General features: G+C 42.5%; 1 protein-coding gene across 1 annotated transcript in view; it reads left to right on the top strand.

Annotated features, from left to right (window-relative positions):
- The window catches only part of Nckap5 (NCK associated protein 5), an 809936-nt gene that overhangs the window by 703302 nt on the left and 82199 nt on the right, over window positions 1-24435 (top strand). The window contains exon 14 of the mRNA XM_021198000.2: window positions 3177-3255. Coding sequence (XP_021053659.1) covers window positions 3177-3255 — 79 coding nt within the window. The remainder of the gene's footprint in view (window positions 1-3176; window positions 3256-24435) is intronic.

Here is a 24435-nt window from a genome sequence, read left to right as displayed (position 1 = left end):
TCTCCCTCTCCCTCTCCCTCTCCCTCTCCCTCCCTCCCTCACATTTTCATGGAAGCCGTTCTTCCTGGCCCTTGAGTTGATTTTGGTATATATATATATATATATATATATATATATATATATAAATGCTGTTTACTTCAGAAGTCCATAGGTTAGAGTCATTCAGAGAGGACAGATGTAGAGAATTTCAAATGAGGAGTTCCCTAAATATAGAGTTCAGTTGTGAAATCACATGTGTCTATTTGTCATAGTGGGTTGTAGTCTCACTTTTGCCTCTTATGACTTTTGCAAACTCATTTCCTCCTGCCCTTCTGATAGTTCAAGTTAGTCATAATGAAGGCAGTGACATTTAATGGCCCCATACTGCAAGCTGATATCTAAAGCACCTCTTGAGCCTCACAATGGTCATGGGTTCAAGATACATCATTAGATGATGAAGATGCCCACACTTGGGACCTGAAAGCTAGCTCAGTTAGTGACTTGTTCAAAGACCCAAGTTCAATTCCCACAAGCCAAATAAAATACCAGGCATGATAGCATGCACCTGTGATCTCAACACTGGGAAGGTAGGGGCAGCTGGCTGGCCAGCCTAGCCTAGTTAGTGAACTCCAGGCCACTGCGAGACCCTTTCATAAAAATAAAAAATGTGGATAGCACCTGAAGAAGGTCACCTGAACTTCTAAGGTTGACCTCTGGCCTCCACATATGACACTTATGCGTCCATACATGAGTATACATTCATGCACATGTATGTGCACACATGTACACACACACACACACTAACTCTAACACTAACACTAACACTAACACTGATACAAAGAAGAAACTCTCTCTGAAACCAGAAACATTGCCCACCTCGCACTACCTTTGGCAAATACCCCATCTTGACCTAGAGTTATCTCACTTCCCAGAAGTATTCCCACATCCCACCTGATGCATGATCCAGAGTGAAAATTAATTTAAACTGGAGCCAATGAAAATATAATTAGGAAGAGAATCTGATGCCAAAATAAAGTATGTCCCTGATTTCCATACACAAATAGTTTTAAATAATATATCCCCGCTGTGCATTAAAATCTGTTTGTGCAAAGAAGTGGAAGAATATGTCCTTCTCTGATACAGCTCTTCCCTCAGCTTGTACTTCAACAAGAAGATATTTCAGATCCATAACCTCTACCAATACCCCTTGACAGATGCCCTTTATAGATCAATGAGCCTTGGGTGAGTCTAGAAGCCATGTGTAGCAAAGTCATAAAGTGTAAATAATTGTTTTTATCCCAGTAAGTGTTGAAATTAGGAGGTCAAAAGGAGAGAGCTAAATCTATCCCCCAGATCAGCATGCAGACAGATGACGATCTACAGCATTTGATGTAAGATAATGTTTGTGTCATATTCAGCCTGAGCCCCTGAGCAGATGGCCCAGCAGCACTGCACCATTCCTGTTGTGGTTGTCAGCTGCCCAAGTGACCAGCTGTGACATACCTTATAGGAGCTCTTGTGGGGTTGGCATTTCCTTGAGGACCTTGCTGCCTTGATACTGAGACCGTGTCCACACTGATGTAATGGCATAGAAATCTGAGAACCAAGAAGAGCCCTGTAAATAATATCAGCCTCTAGTCTGGCTCTCCCTGTTCAAATCTCAGCCCCTCCATTTCTATAAAGACGCATCATCCCTGCCATTTCAGGGTCTTTCCTTTCGGAACACAGGAGTGTTGGGGGCAGCACCATCCCCTAGCATCAGGTCAAGCGTGTCAGACCTATGTGTAAAGCCATTGCACAGATGCTGGCACAGACAGTGCAAGTGTTGGCAGGTTTTGTTTATTCCTGGGTTGTGCGGAGGAGGAGCCACATTCATCCATCTGTGAGCATGCTATAAAGGCAAGAGGTCAACCTTAGTTGTCCCTCCTTAGGGACTTTGCATCGTTTTAAAGACAGGATCTTTGACTGGCATTGGGTGATTGGGCAGCAAGCCCCTGGGATCTTCTGGTTTTGTTTCCTCAGTGATGGAATTATAAGTTAAAACCCCATACCAGCACACAGGGCTTTTTTACGTAGGTGCTGAGGCATCAAACCCACATCATTGTGCTTTTATGCCAGTTCCCCAAACCAGTCAGCTGTTTTTATGATGGGTGTTCTTGATGTCCACAGTGCCCCACTGTTAGATTAGAAAGCCAGAGATTCAGTTTTCTTCCCAGTGCTGCTACTTAAGACACATAGGCTAAGCTTAAGGAAAGTCCCATCCCTCAGAATCTCTGTCTATAAAATACCAAGACTTGATGGGACTCTCTCTACCATGCCTTCTGGGGCATTGCCGTCTGGAGCTGGAGTATTCCAGCTTGAAGGGATGAAGAACTTTTATTTTTATTTTTATTTTTATTTTTTTAGACAGGGTCACCTGTAGCTCAGGATGGGCTCAAATTCATTATGTAGCTGAGGATGACCTTGAACTTTTATGGTCATGCCTCTACTTTATGAGGGCTAGAATTTTATAAATGTGCCATCAAGCCTGGTTTATGTGGAGCTAAGGTTTGAACCAAGGTCTTCATGCATGCTAGACAAGCCCTCTATCAACTGATCAACATCCCCAGACAGGAGGAAATGTTTTTAATATGACCCTTGCAAATGTGTCTTGCTGGTCTAGTTTACTGAGCACACAACACAGTCTCCTCGTTCCATTATGGAAAGCATGGGAAAAAAAAAGACACTTTCTTAGAGAGAGTTATGTTCTAGGAAAGGGTCACACAACCTATATACGATTCAAGTATAGTGCCTTATTCTTATTAAAATAACTTATAGCAAAAGTCTGTGGCTGAGAAGGAGTTATAGCTCCTTAGACTTTAATGTTTTCTAATACCCTGGTGTGAATGACTCCATTATAAAGTTTTAAAACCAAAGCAGTTAATCTTGAAATCACACATAGAACCAGGGACCCTCTGAGTCCTGCAGTTCAAAGCTGGGGTTGTAATTCTGGAAATGGGCTCTCTTAATTAAAACCTGAAATGAAGCCAGATAATAAAGGCAAAGTAGAATAAAGTACACAAACACACATTCATATTCCCACACAGGTGTATACATTCAACAACTTATTACAGAATGTGCTATTATTATGAAGATTGCAAAAAAAAAAAACTGTTGTAGAATAATGAATAAGAACTTCTAGTATCTTCTTACTGCAGGGGGCCGAGGTCAATGAAGATGTACGAGAAGATGAAGAAGATAGAGTTGCTGACACTCCTCTCCAGAGCCACATGATAGGTAAACATCCATGTGTTGCTTGATTGTCATTTTGATGCATTCTCTTGGTGCATTACTAGAAGCCTTGTCTCGTGTGTTCCACTATTACAGTGGTTCTCAACTTTTGGGTCGCAACCCCTTCAGAGATAGCATGACCCTCTCACAGGGGTTTCCTAAATCCATCAGACAATAACAGATAGTTACACTATGATTCATAACCGTAGCAAAATTACAGTTATAAGGTAGCAATGAAATAATTTTATGGTTGGGGTCACCACAACACGAGGAACTGTATTAAAGGAATGCAGCATTGGGAAGATTGAGAACCACTGCTCTGTGGGGTATGAGGTGGAATTTTTTTCCTCAAAGAGGTTAGATGTTATATTAGTGACTTTTCCTGTTGCTGTGACATAATACCTGATAAAAGCAACTTCAGGGAGAAAGGGTTTAATTCAGGTCAAGGGCACAGTCCATCATAGTGGGGAGGATGTGGCAGCAAGAGTGTGAGGCAGCTGCTCACAGGGCATCCACAGTCAGGAAGCAGAGAGAAGAATGCTGGAGCTCAGATCACTGTCTCCATTGTGTTCAGTCTGGGACCCCACCATAGCATGGTGCTGCCCATTTTAAGATGTCACCTTAGTTAACCCACTCTAGATAATCTCTTAGCCACACGCCCAGACCCTAGTCTGATCCACATGACATATTCAGAAGCTTGTCTATGTGGTGATGTTAGATCCTGTCAAGCTGATAGTATAAACCATCACATATGCTAAATTAAAACAAGTAGATTAGGCCTGGGCTTGGGGCTAGCATAATTGATAGAGTCCTTGCTTGGCATTGACAAGGCCCAGGATTTGATGCCAAGCGCCACAAAAGGAAAGCAAGCAGAAACAGGAAGCCACACTGTTTCTGGGGTCTCAGAGCCACACTGTGGAGAAAACATGGGTGTTTGCAAAGTAGTACAGTCTGAGCTGAAGAGGAGTGTGTTCTCCTGTTATATACGGAGGCGACCATGCAAACTAATACTTATTTTCCTAAGGAGAGAATCAGTTCTTAGAATATCCCTTTATAAAATGATCTCAAGATGCAACTAATGCTGGAGTCTATTGTTTAAAAATACACAGTGGTGGCTTTCTGAAATGGAACTTTTTTTTTTTTAAATTGACACCTCATATGTAGAACTGTCTTAGTTTCTTGCCTGCTGCTATGATAAAATATTCTGACATATTTTATTATAAGCGCAACGTAAGAGGGAAAGGGTTTATTTATTAGAGCTCACAGTTCAGAGGCACAGCCCATCATTGTGGGCGCGGGGGGGGGGGTGTCCCAGCAGGAGTACCCGGAAGCAGTTGGTTGTTACATCCCAAGATGAGCGTAATGAATTCGTGTGTGTTCTCCAGCTCCGCTTCTCCATTTATGTCTACAGTGTAGGAATGCACACTGAATGGTCCAGCCCACGAATAAGATGGACCTCAAGTAAAGTAATCGATATACGCCCACACGGGTATAACCCGAGACCGGTCTTCCCAGATGACTTTGTCAAGTTGAAAATTAACACTAATCATTACGAGAAACAGTAAAATAAGTAAATTCACTTGCCAAAACCTTCAACACAATTTTCTCGTCACGATTTCTGTTGAAAGCCCTAAATATAGCTAGATCTGAATTTACTTCAACTCGTTAGGTGTTTCTTTCTTAATAAAGAAAAAAAATTATAGTTCAGAAAATCTGGCTGAGATAAAAATGAATCCCAAGAACACAATAGTTAGCTTCCTGCTCCCAACTCCCTGAAAACTCTACAACCCTAAAACCAGCCCAGTTGTATTTCTTAAAGTTGTACACACCACCAAATATAAAAAGAAAAATGTGCCCAGTGAAGTGGGATTCAAGTGCTCCGTTTTGGCCCCTGTTAGGAGACCATGATGGAGGAAATATCTGTGACTTTGCTCTGTGTGAGAAGACTGAAGAAGTAATTGATTGTCAAATCCCCAGACTACCCTGAGCATATGTAGCATTCACCGTTCTTCAGGAGATACCAGTGGCTATGAAGGCACCTTGACAGGCAATGATGGAATGAATTGCTCTAGGAGTAGCAGACTGACCAATGTCTTAGTTTTTCTTTTTGCTCAGCTAAAACACCCTGACAAAAGCAACTTAAAAGGCAAGGGGTTTATTCTGGCTCAGGGTTTAAGGATATAGTCCATCATGGTGGTGAAGACACAGCAGCAGGAGATTGAGGCAGCTGATTCCACTGTATCTACCATCAACTGTAGGAGAGCATTGACTGTTTGCATGCTAATGATCAGCTCCTCAGCTTCTGTCTTCCATTTGTGCAGTCCAAAATCTCCTGCCCAAAGGATAGTCCCACCCAGAACTAAGTTGAATCTCCCTATATCAATTAATACACTCAAACAATTCTCCATGAGCTTGCTCAGAAGCTTGGGTTCCCAGGTGCTTCTAGATCCTGTCAAGTTAACAATTAGCATTAACCGTCACAACTGAATATTAAGTCCTAAGACGTGACTGCCTTGTGGGGGTGGGGAATAGCCTTTGTAGCCATTGCTTTCACCGGGATGCCCTTAGCAGCCAACTCCCAGCACCCCCAGCTCTGAATATCATATTTTTCCAGCATCCCTAGCCGTCTCTGGCAAACTATAATTTATTGTGTGTCTCGGAGGATTGTTGTGCCATTCAGCTTAATGAGACTGGCACACAATTATTATTCTTTTCATTTGTAATTAGGAATACAAAAGTCTTCACAAACAGCTGAATGAGTGTAGTCGGAATCAGATTATTATTCCAAGACATCCTTTTATTATGGTTGTCAGTGTGGAGGGGTTTAATTGGTACCAGTTCAGCATAGTTAGCTAATGTGCAAGTTAAATATTGTTTAACAGCCTTCAAGCTTGATAGTCTGTAAAGCCTGGCTGAGTCTCCTTTTTCCCCTAATGAAGTTCTTGGACCTGTAAAAAAATAATCATAACAGGCAAAAGATTCAGTTCCCTTACAGAGCACATGGCAAATGTGCTCCAGGCTGTAGGTTCAATCCCCATCATTACAAAATTGAGATTAAGGGAAAAAGACTGGGAGTGGTAGTTCAGTTTTCAACAGTATTTACCCAGTAGACAAAAAGCATTGTTTTCCATCTCTCGCACTGAATAAACCAAGCATAGTGCTGTAGTCAAGGTTCTTTTTTGCTACATAGCAAGTTCAAGGCCAGTTTGGGTTATATGAGACCCACCAGAGTCTGAGAATAAAATAATAATAACAATAACAACAACGAAACCCAAAACAGGAAAAAGAAGCAGTAACAACACAAACAGGCATGCACACATATGTGTGTGCATACAAGTAATGTTACATGCTGTCTCTCTTCTTGTATTTTTTATTTTCTGTAATAGATGACATTTATTATTTGAGAGATTAAATCAGGTTTTATTGTTTCACCTTCTTGAATTTTATGTCCCTATGCCATCAGCAATACCATGGAGGTCTCCAGTTTTCAAACCTCTTGACTATGGGTTGAAAACTTAGCCCTGCTACTCTAAGCATCCCATTTCCATTGAAATGGAAAGTATGGGGAAGAGTAGAAGCTTCCCAGGTTCCCAGTAGGCACTATCTAATACAGGGTCACAGGGAAATGGGTCATACAGCCAACCCTTGCTGCAAAGGATGCTGGGAAAGTGCATGCATTCCTTTCTAATCTCTGTCTTGTGAAGTGGCAGAGGGAAAAGTTTGATGCTGACTCTGAGCTGGCCATCAGTAGGAACTTGTTAAAGGTTCTTCCTGTCTGAGACTAGATAAGAGTCACTAATGTTTATTCCTTTTCTTTTTCCCATCACAGGGACTGAGAATATGTACATTCCCATGCGGATTATCCTAAGCATGGTATTATCATATATTTTGCAGTATTTTATAGCCACGATATAAAACACCTTTTCAACAGAAAAAAACAGTCAAGAAATTATGACCTGAAATTTTGTGTTTGTGTCTGTGACCTCAGGGTGACTGTGTTGGTTTAGTCAAAGTGCCATGAGTTGAATAGAAAAGAAAATATTGTTAGCTAAACTGGATCTAAATACAAATGCAAGATTTATAAATTAAGGGGCTGAAGCAATAGCACAGTGCTTAAGAGCACATGACCTGTTCTTACAGAGGACCTGAGTTCAACTCCCAGTGCCCACATTGAACAACTCAGATCCACCTGTAATTCCCACTGCAGGGGATCTGACTTCTTGCTTTTTTGAGTACTGCTTGTCCACAAGCATACATATGCATAAGTAGAAGTAAAATATCTGTGTAGAATTTTGCAAATTAAGTAAAATAAAGGCACTAGATATTTTTTCTTTAAAATAATCCTGATAAATGTCAGACTTTCTGTTAATGAGCAACAAAAAAAATTGGCTGGCCTAATTTAATAGACACTCTAGTATAAATGGTATCTTTCCTACCTTTTTAACTATGACAGACTGATCCTATACATTAGCCTAATTGTCTGCTAATGTTAAACACTCTCAAAGAATTGGAATTCTATTGTCTTATGTTCAAATCACCAACCAGTGGGGATAGAGAGTTTAATTGATAAAGCTCTTGTTTTGCCAGCATGAGGACCTGGGTTTACTTCCAGAACCCATGTTAAAGAAAACCTAATTTTGGTAGTACATGCTTTTATCTCATCACAAGAAAAGTAGGCATGTAGATCTCTGGGCTCACTGAACAGCCAGCCTAGCCTACTTAGTGGCTTCCATTCCAATGAAAGGCCTGTATCACCTAGGAAATAAGAACAGGAGTTGAACTCTGACCTTCACACACATGTCCACCTATGAGCACCCACACACATACCCTGACATGAACACACACAGGCACACAAGCATACATAAAGAAAGAAAATATCAGCCAGTAATAAAAAAATCACCCACAGTTGCAAGGTAACTCAGTGGGTGACACTTGCCACCAACCCTGTTGATTCAAATTCAATGTCTGGGTCCCATAATAGAAGGAAAAATAGTTCCATATGCTGTCTTTTGACTTCCACCCATGGGCTGTGGCACACCTGTTGGTATACACATTCATGCAAATAGCTAACTAAACAAACAAACAAACAAACAAGTAAATAAATGAATGTGTAACTAACTAGGTATAATTAAAATGTTTGAAAATTCCCCCAAGACACAGGATCCAGATATTCTTAAACAAATAAACAAAAACAAACAAACAAAAAACCAAAACCCCTAAGATATTTTGAGGATTTTGAGGAAGAAGTCATATAGAATCTAGTGGTAACCACAAAGCTATAAGACATAGAAAGGACCACTGTTTAATGACTCACACATGTGCACATCACAACATCCACCTCATTGGATGAAGGTTGCATGGGCCCCATCTCAGTTCTTCAGCCTCCTAGGTGTGCTTCCAGTCTCTTCTAGAGAGGCTTTCTAGCACCAGCATGGCAGGACAGAGGACACGGTCCCACTCTGGCTGTGTGGCTTTCATGACAGGACAGAGGACACGGTCCCACTCCAGCTGTGCGGCTTTCGCTGGATGCCCAGAGCACTGTACCTTGGAACTTGCACTTGTAATATTTCATTGCATTTGCTCCTTGACAATTTCTTATGTCTACATAAGACATTCTGGTTGTTCTCACCCTCTCTCCTCTCTCATCCCCTCACACCTCAGTCAACCCCCTCCTCCCTTATGTCTTTTTGTTTTGTTTTCTGACCAACTGATTTAGATCAAGGCCTTCTGTGTAACCAGAGCTTTGGAACTAGCCATTCTAACTGATGGGCTCTCTATTGGGTATACAATTGACGACAATGACTGCTCTTTCCCTGGCATCCATCAGTATCCAGTAGTTCAGCAGGGAGGAGAAGAGCTCCTTAAGCTCCTCCCTGACCCATGGTTACCCTGTGCAGACACAGTGCAGGCACTCACAGCTGCTGTGAGATTATGTTAGTAATGGCTGTGTCATGCCCAGAAGACAACATTTCACAGCCTGTCTCCCTATTTTCCAGCTCTTATGTTCTTTCCTTTCCCCCTTCCATCATTTTCCCTGAGCCGTAGAGGCATGGTATGAAGGTCCTGTTCAGAGAGTTCTCTTTGCTACCCCAAGAGCTGCTATTGCCCTCAAGGGATTCCTATAGCCCAATATTTTACTTCCTCTTCCTTCCACCCCCAGCCTGGGCTAATGTACAGAGTAGGAGGCGATCAGAAGTCCCTTTGAGTTCCTTACATTTCCAGTTTCCCAGGGTGTAATCCCCTTATTCCTGTCTTCTCGGAGACTTTAGTTATTATGGAAATATAAGTTATGTCACTATAGAACCAGATTAAGCAGTACTCTTTCATATCTGGTATTTGCATTACACTTCAGTAAATATTAACCCCTATTTAAGTGCAGTTCCTGGGGTCTGTAGGTCTGAGATATTCGAAGTGCTTGTTTAGGCAAATGACAGGATAAGGAAGAAAGAAAACTATTAAGGCCACCTTACTTAAGAAAGGGATACTTTTTTTGCATAAACTTACGTCTGCCTTAAAACTTAGAAGTGAAACAAAACTATATTGAGCCAAATAACAGTAAACTTGAGACAGCTTAGATATTTTACCTGTGACGTAAACTGATACCTGTACCCTTATCATCCATCCACACAGCACCTAGCCTAGTCTGCCTCCCTGTGCACAGGCCACGGAAGGCAGAAGGGATAGAGGATGCACAGGATGGATGCTTGTTGCTGTGGAGGTAACGCTGTACTGTGTTCATGCAAGGGAGACTCAATGCAGCGGCATCCTCACACAGCAAGGGAGGAAGGGCTTGGCTGAATACCAATGTTATTATAACTGTGGTTGTTTGCTTGGTTGTAAGAAGAAAGTAAGGTCTCTTCCACAGGCTCTGCCAATGACTTTGCTTGAATCAAGAACAAGAGGCAGGGCAATGACACTTGCCAAATAATATCAAAGCCCAGATAGAACATGCTTAAACATAGTGGTCCACAGTGGATCTTATCATCTGGATTTTGCAGATCACATTTTGTGTTAACTCCAAGAATGTATTTCTCTGACCAGAAATACAGGAAGTAACTGAGAAGCTCTAAGTTTCAGAGGTTTGAACAAGAGTAGAAATTTCTTTGTGTTTATGTATGTATGTGTGTGTGTGTATGTATGTATGTATGTATGTATGTATGTATGTATGTATATTTATGTGTGTACTTGTGTTTATGTGTTCATGACTGCATGGAATCACATATGCATGGATGACTAGTGTGTAGAGTCTTCAAGCACTCCTGCATCTGTACACATGTGCACATAACAACACCCACTCATACATCCATGGACACACCTGACCCTGCAAACTCATACACACTAAATAAACTAAAAGGATTTCATGTTAAAGGACACCAGGATTCCTATCAATATATTTATTATGTCTACAGTGTTCTAGACATGCTTTAGCTGAACCCAAGAGGCAATTGTCAGAACAAATCAGGTGAAAACTCTGGCAAAAGGCAGAGGTAAAAATTGAGTTACCAATGACATGTGATTGAGAAAAGAGATAGAAACAGGGATTCTTTGGCTTGAACAATAGATGTGCATCAGAAATAAAAATTGAGAATTTTCAGTAAATCTATTGTAATGCAGAGCTGATCTAGGAACCTTTGAAAACACGTTGCAGCACAACTTTCAAGAATCAATTCATTGCAGACACTTGATGGCATGACTCCATCTAGATCTACCTTGTTGGTTTTGGGTTATTGTTGCTGTTAGTTTTTATTCCATACTTTATGGAGACCAAATCTTATGTAACTCTGACTGGCCTGAAACTCTCTGTGTAACTGGTGAGGAGAACCTTGAAGTCTGGGTCCTTCCTGGCCCTGCCTGCTGAGTTCTGGGTTTGCAGGCATGTGTGGTCTGTGTATGCTGTATACATGGTGCTGGGGATAAAAGCCACCTCGGGCTTCATGAGTCCTAGTCAAGCAAATACTTTTGTCTACTGAGCCACATCCTCAGCCACCTCATTATTTTACATCCCAGCATAATGCTCCCTACTGTTGCTATGATAACAGCAGTTCATTTTGTTAATAGCTATCTACACATCAAACAACAATGGGCCTTCTTTTCACATAGGTGATACTAAATGTTTTTAAACTCTTTACAAATATTTTTATGCTGGGTGGTGTTGGCGCACACCTTTAATCCCAGCACTTGGTAGGCAGATTTCTGAGTTCAAGGCCAGCCTGGTCTACAAAGTGAGTTCCAGGATAGCCAGGACTATACAGAGAAACCATGCCTTGAAAAAAAGTTTTTTTTTACTCTTTAATTTTTCATACATTTATGCTATGTACCTCCATCACATCCACCAAACATTTTTCCCTCCAGCTCTCCCTTGTTCTTCCCACCCCATCTCCCTAGTGCTCCTCAACCCATCTCCCTACTGCTCCCACCCCATCTACCTAGTGCTCCCCACCCCATCTCCCTACTGCTTCCCACCCCAACTCCCTCCTACTTTCTGTCCTCATTTTATTGTTATTAATAATCCAGTGGATACTTTTTTAATAATTCATAGACATGAACCCAGACCTTAGTGCTTCTAAACAAAAATCCTCATGTTTTGAAAATGGATAATACCCCACAAAATAACTTATCAATGTCAGTCCTAATTTCTTTCATCCACCCTGAGGTAGAATGGGAGAATCTCGGTTTACACATCACCTTATCTCTGGCGCAGTGTCGGCTCCACTCATTTTGCCCAGGATCAGATAAAAGGATGCTTGCTTTATCTTTGCTCTGCCACCCTGGTGCAGCTAAAAGCTTTTCAAGAAGGGGGAGGGACAGAACGAGCTGAGAGGTTAACAGGTTATGAAGCATTGTCCCAGCCAAGCCAGAAGCACTGAATCAATTTCCAATATGTTCCTCACAGAGCTAAAGTCCTATGCTCAGGAGATGTTATTGTTTGATTATAAAAGCAGGTGGAATTTGAAGAGAGACTTTCATGCCACCTTGATAAACAGTCTCTGCCTATAACTCGATTGTGTCAACTCCCAGATGGAGGCGAATTATGCTTTCGGGTGACTCTCTGCCCATCTGAAATTTAGCATTGAGCTCCCTCAGCCAGAACTCATTGGGAAGAAACTCAGCCAGCCTGTGCAAGAACTTATTTGGAGTGGGTCTCCACCACCCCATTTCTAAGTGAACAAGTTGAATATTGACCTATGTCATTTCTCTGGCTGTTAACCTACTCCTCAAAATGTCCCTATGTTAAAAGCAGGTGCAGATAATTCTGGTTTAAATCAGGCATTAGGGATACTTTTCTATGTGATATTTGTTATTATTTAAAACAAAAACAAAATGCAGACTCTTAGAGCTGGAGACATGAATGATTCAGTGGTTAGGAATATGTGCTGCTTCCCAAAGAATGCAAGTTCTGTTCCCTACACTCTCATCATGTGACTTACAACTACTTCAGATTTGAGGGACCAACTCCCTCTTCTAGACTCTGCCAGCACATACTCATGTACTCATGTGCACACACACACACACACACAGCACAGTTTTAAAATAATAATAAAAACACTTCTCAGGACCAGAAAGATGGCTCAGTAAATAAGATATTTGTCATGTAAACCCAAGTGGTTGAATTCAGATCTACTTATATCATGTAAAAAACCAGGTGCAGTGTTTGTAACTCCAATGCTGGTTTTTTTGGTCTAGCCAAAACAGTGAACTTCAGGTTCAGTGAGAGTTATTGTTTCAAAAACACAAGGTGGTAAGTAATTAAGAAAGACTCCTGAAATCAACCTCTAACCTCCACACACAACCACACAGCTGAGCCCACCTGTACATAAATGCAAAGAAGCACATACCACATATACGCAAAAAAATTAAAACTTCTCAGTGCTTCTCATATATGGTGCTATAATTTATTCAGATTTTTGCCTTCTTAAATTAGCATATGTATTAGTCACTTTGCACTGTGTCAAAATCCTTGAAAGGATAAAGCATGAGGGAGGAGGGCTTAGTTGGGCTCGCAGTTTAAGAGAATACAGTTTGTTGTGCCCGTTCAGTGCTGTAGCTGGTGAGTAGTGTCCACAGCTGCTCATAACACAATACCAACCAAGAAGCAGAAAAGGTCAAGCCAGAACTTGATTGAGCTATTCCTCACAAGGTCCTACCCCAAGCCACACTTGCTCCAGCTAGGTTCCAGCCCCTCTCAACCTCTCAAAAGTGTGCCACCAGCTGGGGACCACATAGTAAACACATAAGCCTCTGGGCACATTTCATATTGAACCAATACAACATATATTCATTGAGCAAGTCAGTAGGTTTCATTCATTAATTTTTCATACTTCAATAATCTCTTCTCCCATTACTTTTGTACCTTCTTCTCTTCCCACTGATCTTTTTCTTCTTTCCAAATAATCTCCCTTAAAGCCTTCATGTATATTTAAATCTAGATTCCATGTGTCTGAGTCTGGTTTATTTTATTTAACATCATAGTTTCTTTTATGTTCCCTTGCAAATGCCATCCTTTCATCTTTCTTTATTACTGAATAATTATGTGCGTGTTTAGACATGTGTCACATGTTTATCTGATCGTCCCAGACAGAAAGGCAAGTTTAACATTATACTAGTTGCTTTACATTGCTGAGACATAACACCTGATTAAAACAACTTAAAGAAGAAGGAAAGGCTTATTGCATACTGTAGTTTGCACAGTCCATTGTGGGGAGTCATGGCAGCAGGAGCGTGAGGCAGCTGGTCACATAGCATCCACGGTCAGGAAGCAGAGAGGGATGGGTGACATGCTAGTGCTCAGCTTGCTTCTCCTTTTTATGCAGTCCTGGATTCCAGCCCCGAAAGAGGAGCAATACACACATTCACAGTGGATCTTCTGACCCTAATTAACCAGCTCTAAAAGCTCCCTCATAGGCAGGCCTAGAGATCTCATTCTATGGTGATGCTCTGTCTCAGAAACTTGACAATCCAGGTTAACCATCACACATATTGTGGTCATTGAGGATAATGCCACAGTGAGCCTGGGCATTCAGGCTTAGCTGCTACTTAGCTACGTGCTAACTTAGCAAAAATAAGGAGACATGTGGGAAAGAGGAAGCACTGAATGATGGTGTTGATGGATAGGTCAAAGAGTCTAAATGTATGGATTTTATACATTCATCTCTATCTCAGACCCATCAGCCATAAAGAGGAAGACTATTCTAGAAAACCTCTATTGTTTGTCCGACAAACATACTGAGTTTTACCAAGGGACTAGGGTTACCATCGAAGCTTTAAAATATCTATTAGTGTCCAAGTTTAGCTCCTTCTTCACGTGAATCTGCAAAAAGATTGTATTTCAGTTGCAGGATCTAAGGATACTTTTTACAGTTTACAAAGCTTGTACCCCTGTTTCCGGGCAGCTTAGACTTTCCCTTGCTCTTCTCCCTTGCTAAGGGTTTTGCACTTTGGAAAAGTACATCCACTGGTTTGCAATCTCACTGCTCTGGTGCCACCATGAGGAGACCTAGGTTCCAGTCTCTCCTTGCTGTCGACCCTATGCCATCTATCCCATGCTGTGGCCTTAAATAAATCCCCAGCTCTTCCAGAACTTCTACCCCCCCTCACCTCCCAAATGGAGAACATAGTAATTTTCTACATACTGCTGACAACATCCCCGGTGCTAACAGGAGCCCAACCGTGGGTCTTTGCTGTTGTAGTTTCTGTCCCTAAGGGTTACCTAGTGCCTAGGTGGCTGCGGATCTCATATTTCTGTTTGATGAAGGCTGTCCATGAAGAGATATTATCTCATTGTCTTGCTCATATTTCACAGCAAGATGGCCACAACATCTATGTAGAAGACTAGACTATCTTAAAAACAGCAAGGGTTTGTCATGAAAATTTCTGGCCATAAGCTTCACATGTCGAGAAGAAGGCCTGGGTACCACATTTACTGAATGGATGATGAAATGACTGAGTCTCCTGAATCCAACACAGCACATCTTACTCAGCGCCATCCCCATCTTCCCCTTCATGCTCTTCCCCCCAGGCTGCCCCATGCCATGCTGTTTCACATCTTTACCAACTTCCAGTTGGCAAGAAGATAGTGGTGGGGAGCACTGTACCTTCTCCACAGGTAGGAATGAGTCACCTTCATTCTCTGTTGCTCAGACCACAAGGCTCAGCCATAAACCAATTTCAGTTCAGTTACTAAATATTTATTAGGCTTTGACTCATCCCAGGCGACTGTTCTGAGTCCTCCGGGGATATGAAAATGGGGAGTCTGGGTTTGATGAGCTTCTCTGATCTGATTCTGAACCAAGATCCTTATTTACATCTTTTTTTTTCCCCTCTGAAATTTAGTGGGAGGTTGAATCACTGAATCTCTTGCCTCAATACTGGGCTACAAGGAAAGGTCGGTTTCCATGGATGACTTGGAGCTTAGAGGTTGTCCACTCCTCCTGTTAGGCATTGCCGCGTAAAGAGGCCCATGATTGTAAATGATCAAGAAATCACCTTGCTTTGTAGTCCCTCAATAATGTGAACTTATTCTCCCTGACATCCTGGAAAAGACAAATAATTTCTTTTAAACAGATGGCATGTGGAGTCAGTGTTTAAATGTCATCTCTGCCACTGTTTGCTGCCCTACTTAGTCAGGGAGATAGTTACACGTTGGATTCTCTTGAGCGCTGTGTATGTGCTGGGAGAGAGATGAGAAACTTATCGGGGTGTTACTTCCTAATACAACCCCTTTGAGGCTGGGGAGAAGACTCAGTCTAAAACCTGCTTGCCACACAGAACACATGTCCCTGGACCCCATATAAAAAAGACAGATGTGGTGACAAATGCTCACAATCCCAAGGCTGGAGGGGTGGAGACAGGGCACATTAGCCAACTGGACAAGCTCCAGACCCGGGAGAGACCCTGTCTCACAAACCAAGACTGATGGTGTCCAAGGCATGACCCAAGGCTATACTCTAGACTCCATCTAAACACAAAAATGCATATGCACCTGTGCATACATAAGCAGAGAGAGACAGAGAGACAGACAGAGACACAAAGAGACAGATAGAGATAGACAGACAGACAGACAGACAGACACTTGGAGCTATCATAGTTAGATCTGGTCTTGACAGAGATGATAGAACTATGGCCTTTTCAGTTTTCTTTTTGGTGACAGTAAACTATATGGACTATTTTTTCACATTAGTAAAATCACTGCATGAGTTGTCCTTTAAAAGACTTCTTTTTTATTTTTTGTATGCACCTATATAGGTGTCCCTGGTTATGAGTGTAGGTGCCCTGGAAGGCCAGAGGAGGGGTTGCATCCTCTGGAGCTGAAGTTATAAGTGGTTGTGATCTGTCAGACACAAGTGCTAGGAACTGAATTTTGGTCCTCTTCAAAACCAGTATACATTCTTAACTACTGACCCACATCTCCAGGCCACGATGGCTTTCTTTCTTAAGATTTTATTTTTATGTTTAATTATACATATACTGAGCCATCTCTCCAGCCCCAGCAGGCTATCTTTGCTTAATTCTTCACAGTGTTTTCCAGGATTATAATGAGATTTGCAGCAGTCTGGTTTAGTTTCCCAGTAGACCCTGTGACAAGGATTCAAGGTCAAGTAACTTATCAAGAAGTGCAGGAAAGAGCAATAAGGGACATCCAGCAGGAAAGAAAAGCCAGACAGTGAAAGGCATGCTGTCACTCCAGCTATCCCCAAAAAGAGCTATATAATTTGCACAACTTGGTACAAAACAAAATGCATGTCCTCTTGTCCAAAAGTTGTTAGAGGGCCAATGAGATGGCTCAGCAGGTAGAAGTGCTTGCTACAAACCCCTCACAACCTGAATTCACTCCCTGGATCCTGCTGTAGAATAAAACTGATTCCAGAAAGTTATCTTTTGACCTCCACACGTGTGCCATGGCGTGTGCACACCCATGTGGCCCAGTATACACATGAATAATAATAAATACAATAAAAATGTTAAGGCTACTAAGAATTTAACAGCTAGAGATATAGTTCCATTGGTAAAAGGCTTGGCTTGCAATCCACAGACCCCACATTTAGACAATAATGATGAAAAGCCATGCATTTGTAACCCCAGAGCTGGCAAAGCAAAGAGAAGAGGATCCCTGAGCTAACTAGCCGTTCAGCCTAGCCTCCTTGGGAGAGAGACACTGTCTCAATAAATAGATAGATAGATAGATAGATAGATAGATAGATAGATAGATAGATAGATAGATAGATAGATAGATAGGTAAACAGTGTCAGAATAAATGATAGCCAGAAAATGTCCTGTGGCGTTCATATACATATATACACTCAAATACACTTATAGACACATAGACATACAGAGACATTTAAAATAGTAACAGGAGCAGACAAGTTCATACATATCATCAGTTATGGCTCTTATGTTACCTGACCCCTTACTTAGCCTGTGAGGAAGTCTGGCGTATAGATCTTAGTGTTCTTCCTCCTGAAGTGTCATCACCACCAACTACCACGGTAAATACAGGGTGCCTTCTGCCCAACAAGCCAGAGCAATGTGGTGACTTTGGACTTGTTCAAGCTCTGGGGTTCCAGGAGAGTAGCCAGGCTACCTTCAGTACCTAATCGGCCACCAAACACCAAGATTTGGCTACTCATCTGCTTGTACCCAAAGCAGGGTCAAATGTCTCTACATGTGTACCAGAATTTAGTGGGCAGTCCTGGCGAAGTCCTGCAGTGGCTAACCTCAGTGCTCAGCTTAATGAGCTGTAGACTCAGCTAACATACAGATGTCTGAACTTGGCCGGGGAGGGGACGTTGTCTTCACTGCATTAATTGAAGTGGAAGACCCGCCCACTGTGGGCGGCACATTTTCCCTGGGCTGGAGTCCTGGAGTGGGTGAACAGAGTAATCATTTTCTGCTTCCTGACTGTGGCTGTGATGTGAACAGCTGCTTCAAGCTCCTGCTGCCTTAACGTCTCAGCCATGACAGATTTGACCCTGATCCATGATCCAGAGTAAAACTTTTCCCTTAGGTTACTTTGGTGAGAGTGTTTTTGTCACAGCAACAAGAAAAGGAACAAAGTCCCATCTAGGAAAATACTCACCTCTAGTCTTTCGTTGTCTACCTGCTTCTTAGCCAACTCTCAAGATGCCTGTCTTTTCTACACGTAGAAAGTCAAACATGAGCGGGAAAATAAAAGGCAGAGGGAGCCATGATCCTGTGTTCCCAAAATCACAAGTCTATTTGTTTGCAAATGTTATGGCCCTAGAGGTCTAGGTTCTTTCCTCTCGAGCCTTATTTGTCTACTTGGAAAACAGATCTAGAATTAGTCTCATCCTTTATCTACAAGATCTGAGTTCTCTTATCTCAGAGACATTCTGAAAGCAGTTTGAAAAGTATTACATTCCTAAAGTTTGGGAAAGGAAGCTAGGGGGAAAGTTTAGTTGGTGATGTGTTTGCTGCACAAGTGTTAGGACCCAGGTTGGATCCCCAGAACCATCTAAAGAGCCAGACATCGGAGTGTACACTTGTAATCCAAGTGTGCGAAGGCAAAGACAAGTAGATTCTGGGTCTCACTGTAAGCCAGCCTAGCTTACCTGCAACTTCTAGACCAATAAGAGACCCAGTCTAATAAAAAGACAAGGTGAATGGTACCTGAAGAATGACACTGAAGGTTGACCCCTGACCCACATATACACTTGCATGCACGAGCGCACATACACACATACACATGGGCATTTGGTGAGTGGTGAGGTTGACAGGCTGCTTTCTGATGAGTCCATCCTACATGTGCTTTTATTCTTTTCACTGGGTGATGTCCCATTTCCCCTGTTTCATTTCTGTGAGCTCTTGACACCGGCTCCTTAATTACTACAGTGGTTTATTTTGTGGATTTTATGTGTCAGAACGGAAAAGTCAGATCCTTGTTCAAACATTGTTCTGGGTGCTTCTATGTGTTGGGGGTGAAGTGAACTTTTGGATTGGTAAGCAGGTGAAGCAGGTTACTCTCCTTAATGTAGGCTTCACGCAATCTGCAAAACCCAAGAAGAAGACAAAAGTTCATCTTCCCATGTAGGAGGAATGTTCTCTGACCTGCTCTATCTTCAATCTGGAAGATTGCATGGGTGTTTGTTTGTTTGTTTGTTTGTTTCCATTAGGGTCAAGGCAAAGAATTCACTTTCCTGGGCTCTTGATTCTTCTAGTCTTGGTTTGAAAATGTACATTAGTCATCCTGGTCTCCAGCTGGCTGGCTCATCCTGCAACTTCTAAGACTTACCAAATTTCATAATTATGACAGATAATTCTGTCTGTCTGTCTCTCTCTCTCCCTCTCTCTTACACACACACACACACACACACACACACACACAAACGCACTTTGTTGGTTCTCTGGAGAATCTTGACTAACACAATTATACATAATTAGACATCAACAGGATAATTAGAATATCAACTAGAGGAAGTTGAAACACCATGAACTGCCCAGGTTTGTTCATCCAGGCAAAGGAAAAGGAGCTAATCAACTGGATGGAGGTGGGGAGAGACTCCAGATGCCAGGATTCAGCTCACATCCATCACCGTGTATGGGAAAGGGGGAGCAGGTGGTCCTAGTGACACCCAGTTAGTAGAAGCATCTTCATTTGCCTTTTAACTTCACATGAGCAAGCAAAGTAGACATTTTTACTTAAATAATCTTTGAACTCAAAATTGACCTTATCGTTCTCTTTGAAAAATTGCTCTTAGTGTGTGGAGAGGGGTGATGTATGCATGCATGGCACATATGTGTGGGTCAGAGGAGGACCTCGGGTGCTGGCTCTTGCTTTCTCCCTCTGAGACAGGATGTTCCAGGTCACTTGCCTCATGAGCATCTGGCAAGTCTCCTGTCTCCATCTTCTATAGAAACCTGAGGGTCACAGACATACGCTAAGCATCTGGATTTTCCTTGGGTTCTAGGGATCTGAACTCAGGTCCCCTCACTAGTGCAGCAAGTGTTTCACCTGCTGAGCCATCTCCTTAGCCCTAAAACCTTGCCTTGATGTCTATAATACATGAATGCCTCGTGCTGGCACCTGCTTTTCTCCATGTTTCTGCTTACTTCATCCCAAGGGGACCAAAGGCACCGAAGACCCTCAATGTAGGGAGAATGCCAGTCCCAGAAAAGCTCATGTCTACACACAACACAATCATTCATTATGAAGGAATGGACCCTTGTGAGAGAGAATTTGTGTGTCAAAGCAAGATGATGGCTTCAGCTGGCAATAGCTGCTCCTGCTGGTCTCAAAGGGAGTTGCTTGACAGGACAGGGCACTTGGCAGAATTGTAGGTATGCCTGGCGTGTGTGTAGTTACAATGTTGCGCTCCTCTGAGAGAAGACTGGGATGCAGTGGGATTCTGGCTAACTGACCATTTTCTGGGGATGCAGTGGGATTCTGGCTAACTGACCATTTTCTGGGGATGCAGTGGGATTCGGGCTAACTGACCATTTTCTGGGAATGCAGTGGGATTCGGGCTAACTGACCATTTTCTGGGGATGCAGTGAGATTCGGGCTAACTGACCATTTTCTGGGGATGCAGTGGGATTTGGGCTAACTGACCATTTTCTGGGGATGCAGTGGGATTCGGGCTAACTGACCATTTTCTGGGGACTGGGAAGATTGTGCAGGCATCAATGTGTTTGTCTTGTAGCATAAGGACTGACATCTCAGTATTCCCATATGAAATAACTGAACGTGCATGTTAAGACATTTGTTACCCCAATGCTGGGGAGGTGAGACAGGACCATCCTTGGGGCTCACTGGCAAGCCAGCCTAGGCTACCTGGGTGGGAGGCTCCAGGGCAGGGATAGACCTTCTGTCATACAAACAAGATGGTCAGTGCCTAAGGAAGGATGCCTGCTCTTCCTTCTGTCCTCCATATGCACACATGCAGATGTTTGCACAGATGTGCCCATGCTTGCCCTCACTCAAGCCCCCCGCCTTAATCATCCAGTCAGTATATCCAAGATCCCACAGTAAGTGGAGCTTTGTGCTGAGTTTATCCAAGAAGGTAGGTGTGTGTGTGTGTGTGTGTGTGTGTGTGTGTGTGTGTGTGTGTACCAGTTGTGTTGACTTTCATAATGAATTGCCAGAATGGACAGTACACTGTGGCTAGGATGAGAAAGTCTCATTGTTTAACAACTCCTATATGAGAAAGCAAGGCGCCTTGCTAATGGCACAGGAATCCTTAAATCCAGATATACTAAGCATCTAACCTCTGGCATGACCGGCATATGAAGGGAGCCTTGTCATAGAAGCAGGCAGAGCATGACTAAACAATCGACCATGCCTATTAGTGAGTTTCTGTTTATAAGCGCAATAGACTCTGATGCAGCATGGCCTTCTGTGGGTGTTTGCTAGGAAAGCTAAGAGGAATTCATCAAAAACCAGATGGCATGGGCTTTGAGTCACAAAGTTGTCTCTGTCTCCCACCCAGTCAGTCAGATGGAGGCTCACAAACCTTCAGAGCTCCAGCTTGCTCCCTTCTGCTGAGGTAGTAAGGACCCACAGAGGAACCACGAGGCCTCCCCATCCCACCCCTCCTCCTCCCTTTCCCAGGCCTGCTTGGGAACAGGAGGGCCGGGCTCTGTAAGTACGCTGTGACTCTCACAGTTCACAGGGACTTTTCACCACTATAATCCTGGCGCTTTTGATGTCCCGTTTATTCGAAGCCATCCGCCATGCTATGTTTTCCAATTCCTTCCCTCTTCCCAAGCAGTACTGCTTGTGGATAGGATGAGATGTTGTTTGAATATTCCAGTTAACAGCTTCATAACACAGCTGAGCGTTTCCCTAGCTACAAGCCCCTTCCCATCCCCTCCCTGCTCTCCCCCACCCTCCTGCTTCTTCTCTTCCCCTTCTCCCTCCTCTTCCTCCTTCCCTTCCTCCTCCCCACTCTCATGGATCTTCTTTGTCTTAGTGACTTTTTCCCTTTGCTGTGTAAAAATTCTTTGATGAAACAGTAGCTATCAAGGAGAAGATGTTTTGACTTACAGTTCCGGAGGGATACAGTCATTCTTGATGGGAAAGATACAGCCCAGGCGGGCAAGGCATGGTGCCAGGAGCAAGAAATCGTCTGGTCACATTGCATCCACATTCAGGAAGCAAAGAGTGAAAAGGAAGTGAGGCAGGCTATCAAACCTCAAAGCCTACCAGCATTGTCTCAAGAAGACATCTACCTCCTAAAGGATCCCCAACCTTCCCAAACAGTGCCTCCAGATGGCGTCCCAGTGTTCAAGCACGCCAGAAACCCCCATTTCACAATCAGTTCACAACACCCATCTTTTATTTTCCCCTTTCTTAACCCTCCTTTTGTTCTAGCATGCCTCTCTTCATGCCAAGCTGCTGCTCTCTGATGTGAAGGAACTGGTGGTATCTTGTACACATCGTTCATGTCTTGTCCCCGTGCAGCAGTTTCTAAAGAAGCAGTTGCACGTTCTGTATTATTCAACGTGCAGTGGCATCACTGTCACCTTCCTGGAAGGCCATGTTATGAAAATAGCTGAGGATGATATCAACACATATTCTTGATAACATCTTTCAATTTCTTATGTATTATCCTTGGATCAAAATGGTGCAGTTTCTCATCACATTTTCTGCCAAATCTGGTTTATTTTTCCTAAACAAAGAAGAAAGCCAAAGAGAAAAAAAAAAGTAAGTTGAAATTTCAAGGGCAGAATCCAAGGTGCTGAACTAATTCCTGAGCCTTCGTGTCTTCCATATGCCACCCGAGGCATTTTAAGAATCAGAATAGTGTGCTGGAAACCTAACTGAGCTTGAGTCTGCTCTACCCTAGGACTGTGGCGCTTATGAGTTCAGGGAATCTTTTCTTCCATCTCTCTATCTTTGAGTCATATACTTCCCCAATTTAGACAGTAATGTGGGAACGCGGCAGGGAGGAGCCTCACTGCACCTGCTGCTCTGACAAGTTGTTTCTTTGCTATATCTGCAAAGGAGAAAAGCAGCGCTACCCTTTAACACTCCATAGTGTGACCTTTCCTAGGGAGCTATGCATAAAGGTTTGTTCCCCACAGAAAGATTACCAAAGAGCAGCCAAAGAAACAGGTCGCCATTGTTCTAGCTTAATGACCTATGAGGTTATTGTGATCACTGAATGGAATTATGTGTATACATGTGTGTCTGCTTGGGCATATATGCAGATATGTGTTCACAAAGGCCAGAACGTTAGATCCCTTGGAGCTACAGTTGCAGGTGATTATAAGCTGCCTGTAGTGGGTGCTAGGGACTGAACCCAGGCCCTCCATAAAAACAGCAAGGTCTGCTGAGCCATCTCTTCGTCCCCAAATTATTTTTAAATTTATTAATTTAGAGTGGGTAAGGCTAGTAACATCTATGGAATTGTTAAATAACAAAATTAATGTGTATATCTTCACAAATTCTAAACTTATTTACATGTTCTTGTATCTCCTGTATTTTTAATCTTCCTACATTGTTAAATATTTGAACAATTGTTCATCACTTTTGTTGTGTCCTGTTGTGTTTTTATGTTCATTCGAGTTAAGCTGTTTTCTAATTTCACCTTTAAATTGCAGAGCATGTAGTCACGTTCTGTTTAGTTTCAAGGAATTTAGATTTTTCTCTGTGTATCTTCTGTTCCTCTCTGGCTTACTTCTACAATCCTCATAAAACATATTTTGTACAATTTCAACAAACCTTTAGTTTGCTGAGGCATCTTTTATAATAGTAAATATGACCTACCTCAATGAATCTTTATGCTAAAAGAACATAGTCCTGGTAGAATGAAATTCAAATGCTGCTTCCTGCCCTGCTTGTCTGTCCCTCATACATGCCTCTGTCTGTTCTACACCTCAGAGCAATCTTCTCATTTCAGGGTTAGCTCATGTCAGTAGCTCAGCAGGTCTGCTTCATGCATTTCAGAGTTCTAGGCTGGCAGCATTTACTCCTAGGATAAGCAGGTCTACTTGGTGAATAATAACATCCCTATAACATGTGGTCTTCATCCCTGGAAGCATTCCTTTTGGAAGTTTACATGTTCTGATGTTAGTGTGGTACCTCCAGCTTCATTTTGATTAATTCCTACATGCTATTGTTATTTTACTTTGCATGTATCTGTTATATTTAAATTGAACTTCTCTTTCTTGTTAGTTTTTAGGTTTATTGACTTATTAATTCACTCAGTCATTCAATTGGTGTTTTGGAAA

This window comes from Mus pahari, chromosome 5 (genome assembly GCF_900095145.1).
Source record: "Mus pahari chromosome 5, PAHARI_EIJ_v1.1, whole genome shotgun sequence".
Taxonomy (NCBI): Eukaryota; Metazoa; Chordata; class Mammalia; order Rodentia; family Muridae; genus Mus; species Mus pahari.
Note: the sequence above shows the minus strand (reverse complement) of the source record. Positions and strands in the feature narration are given on the sequence as shown.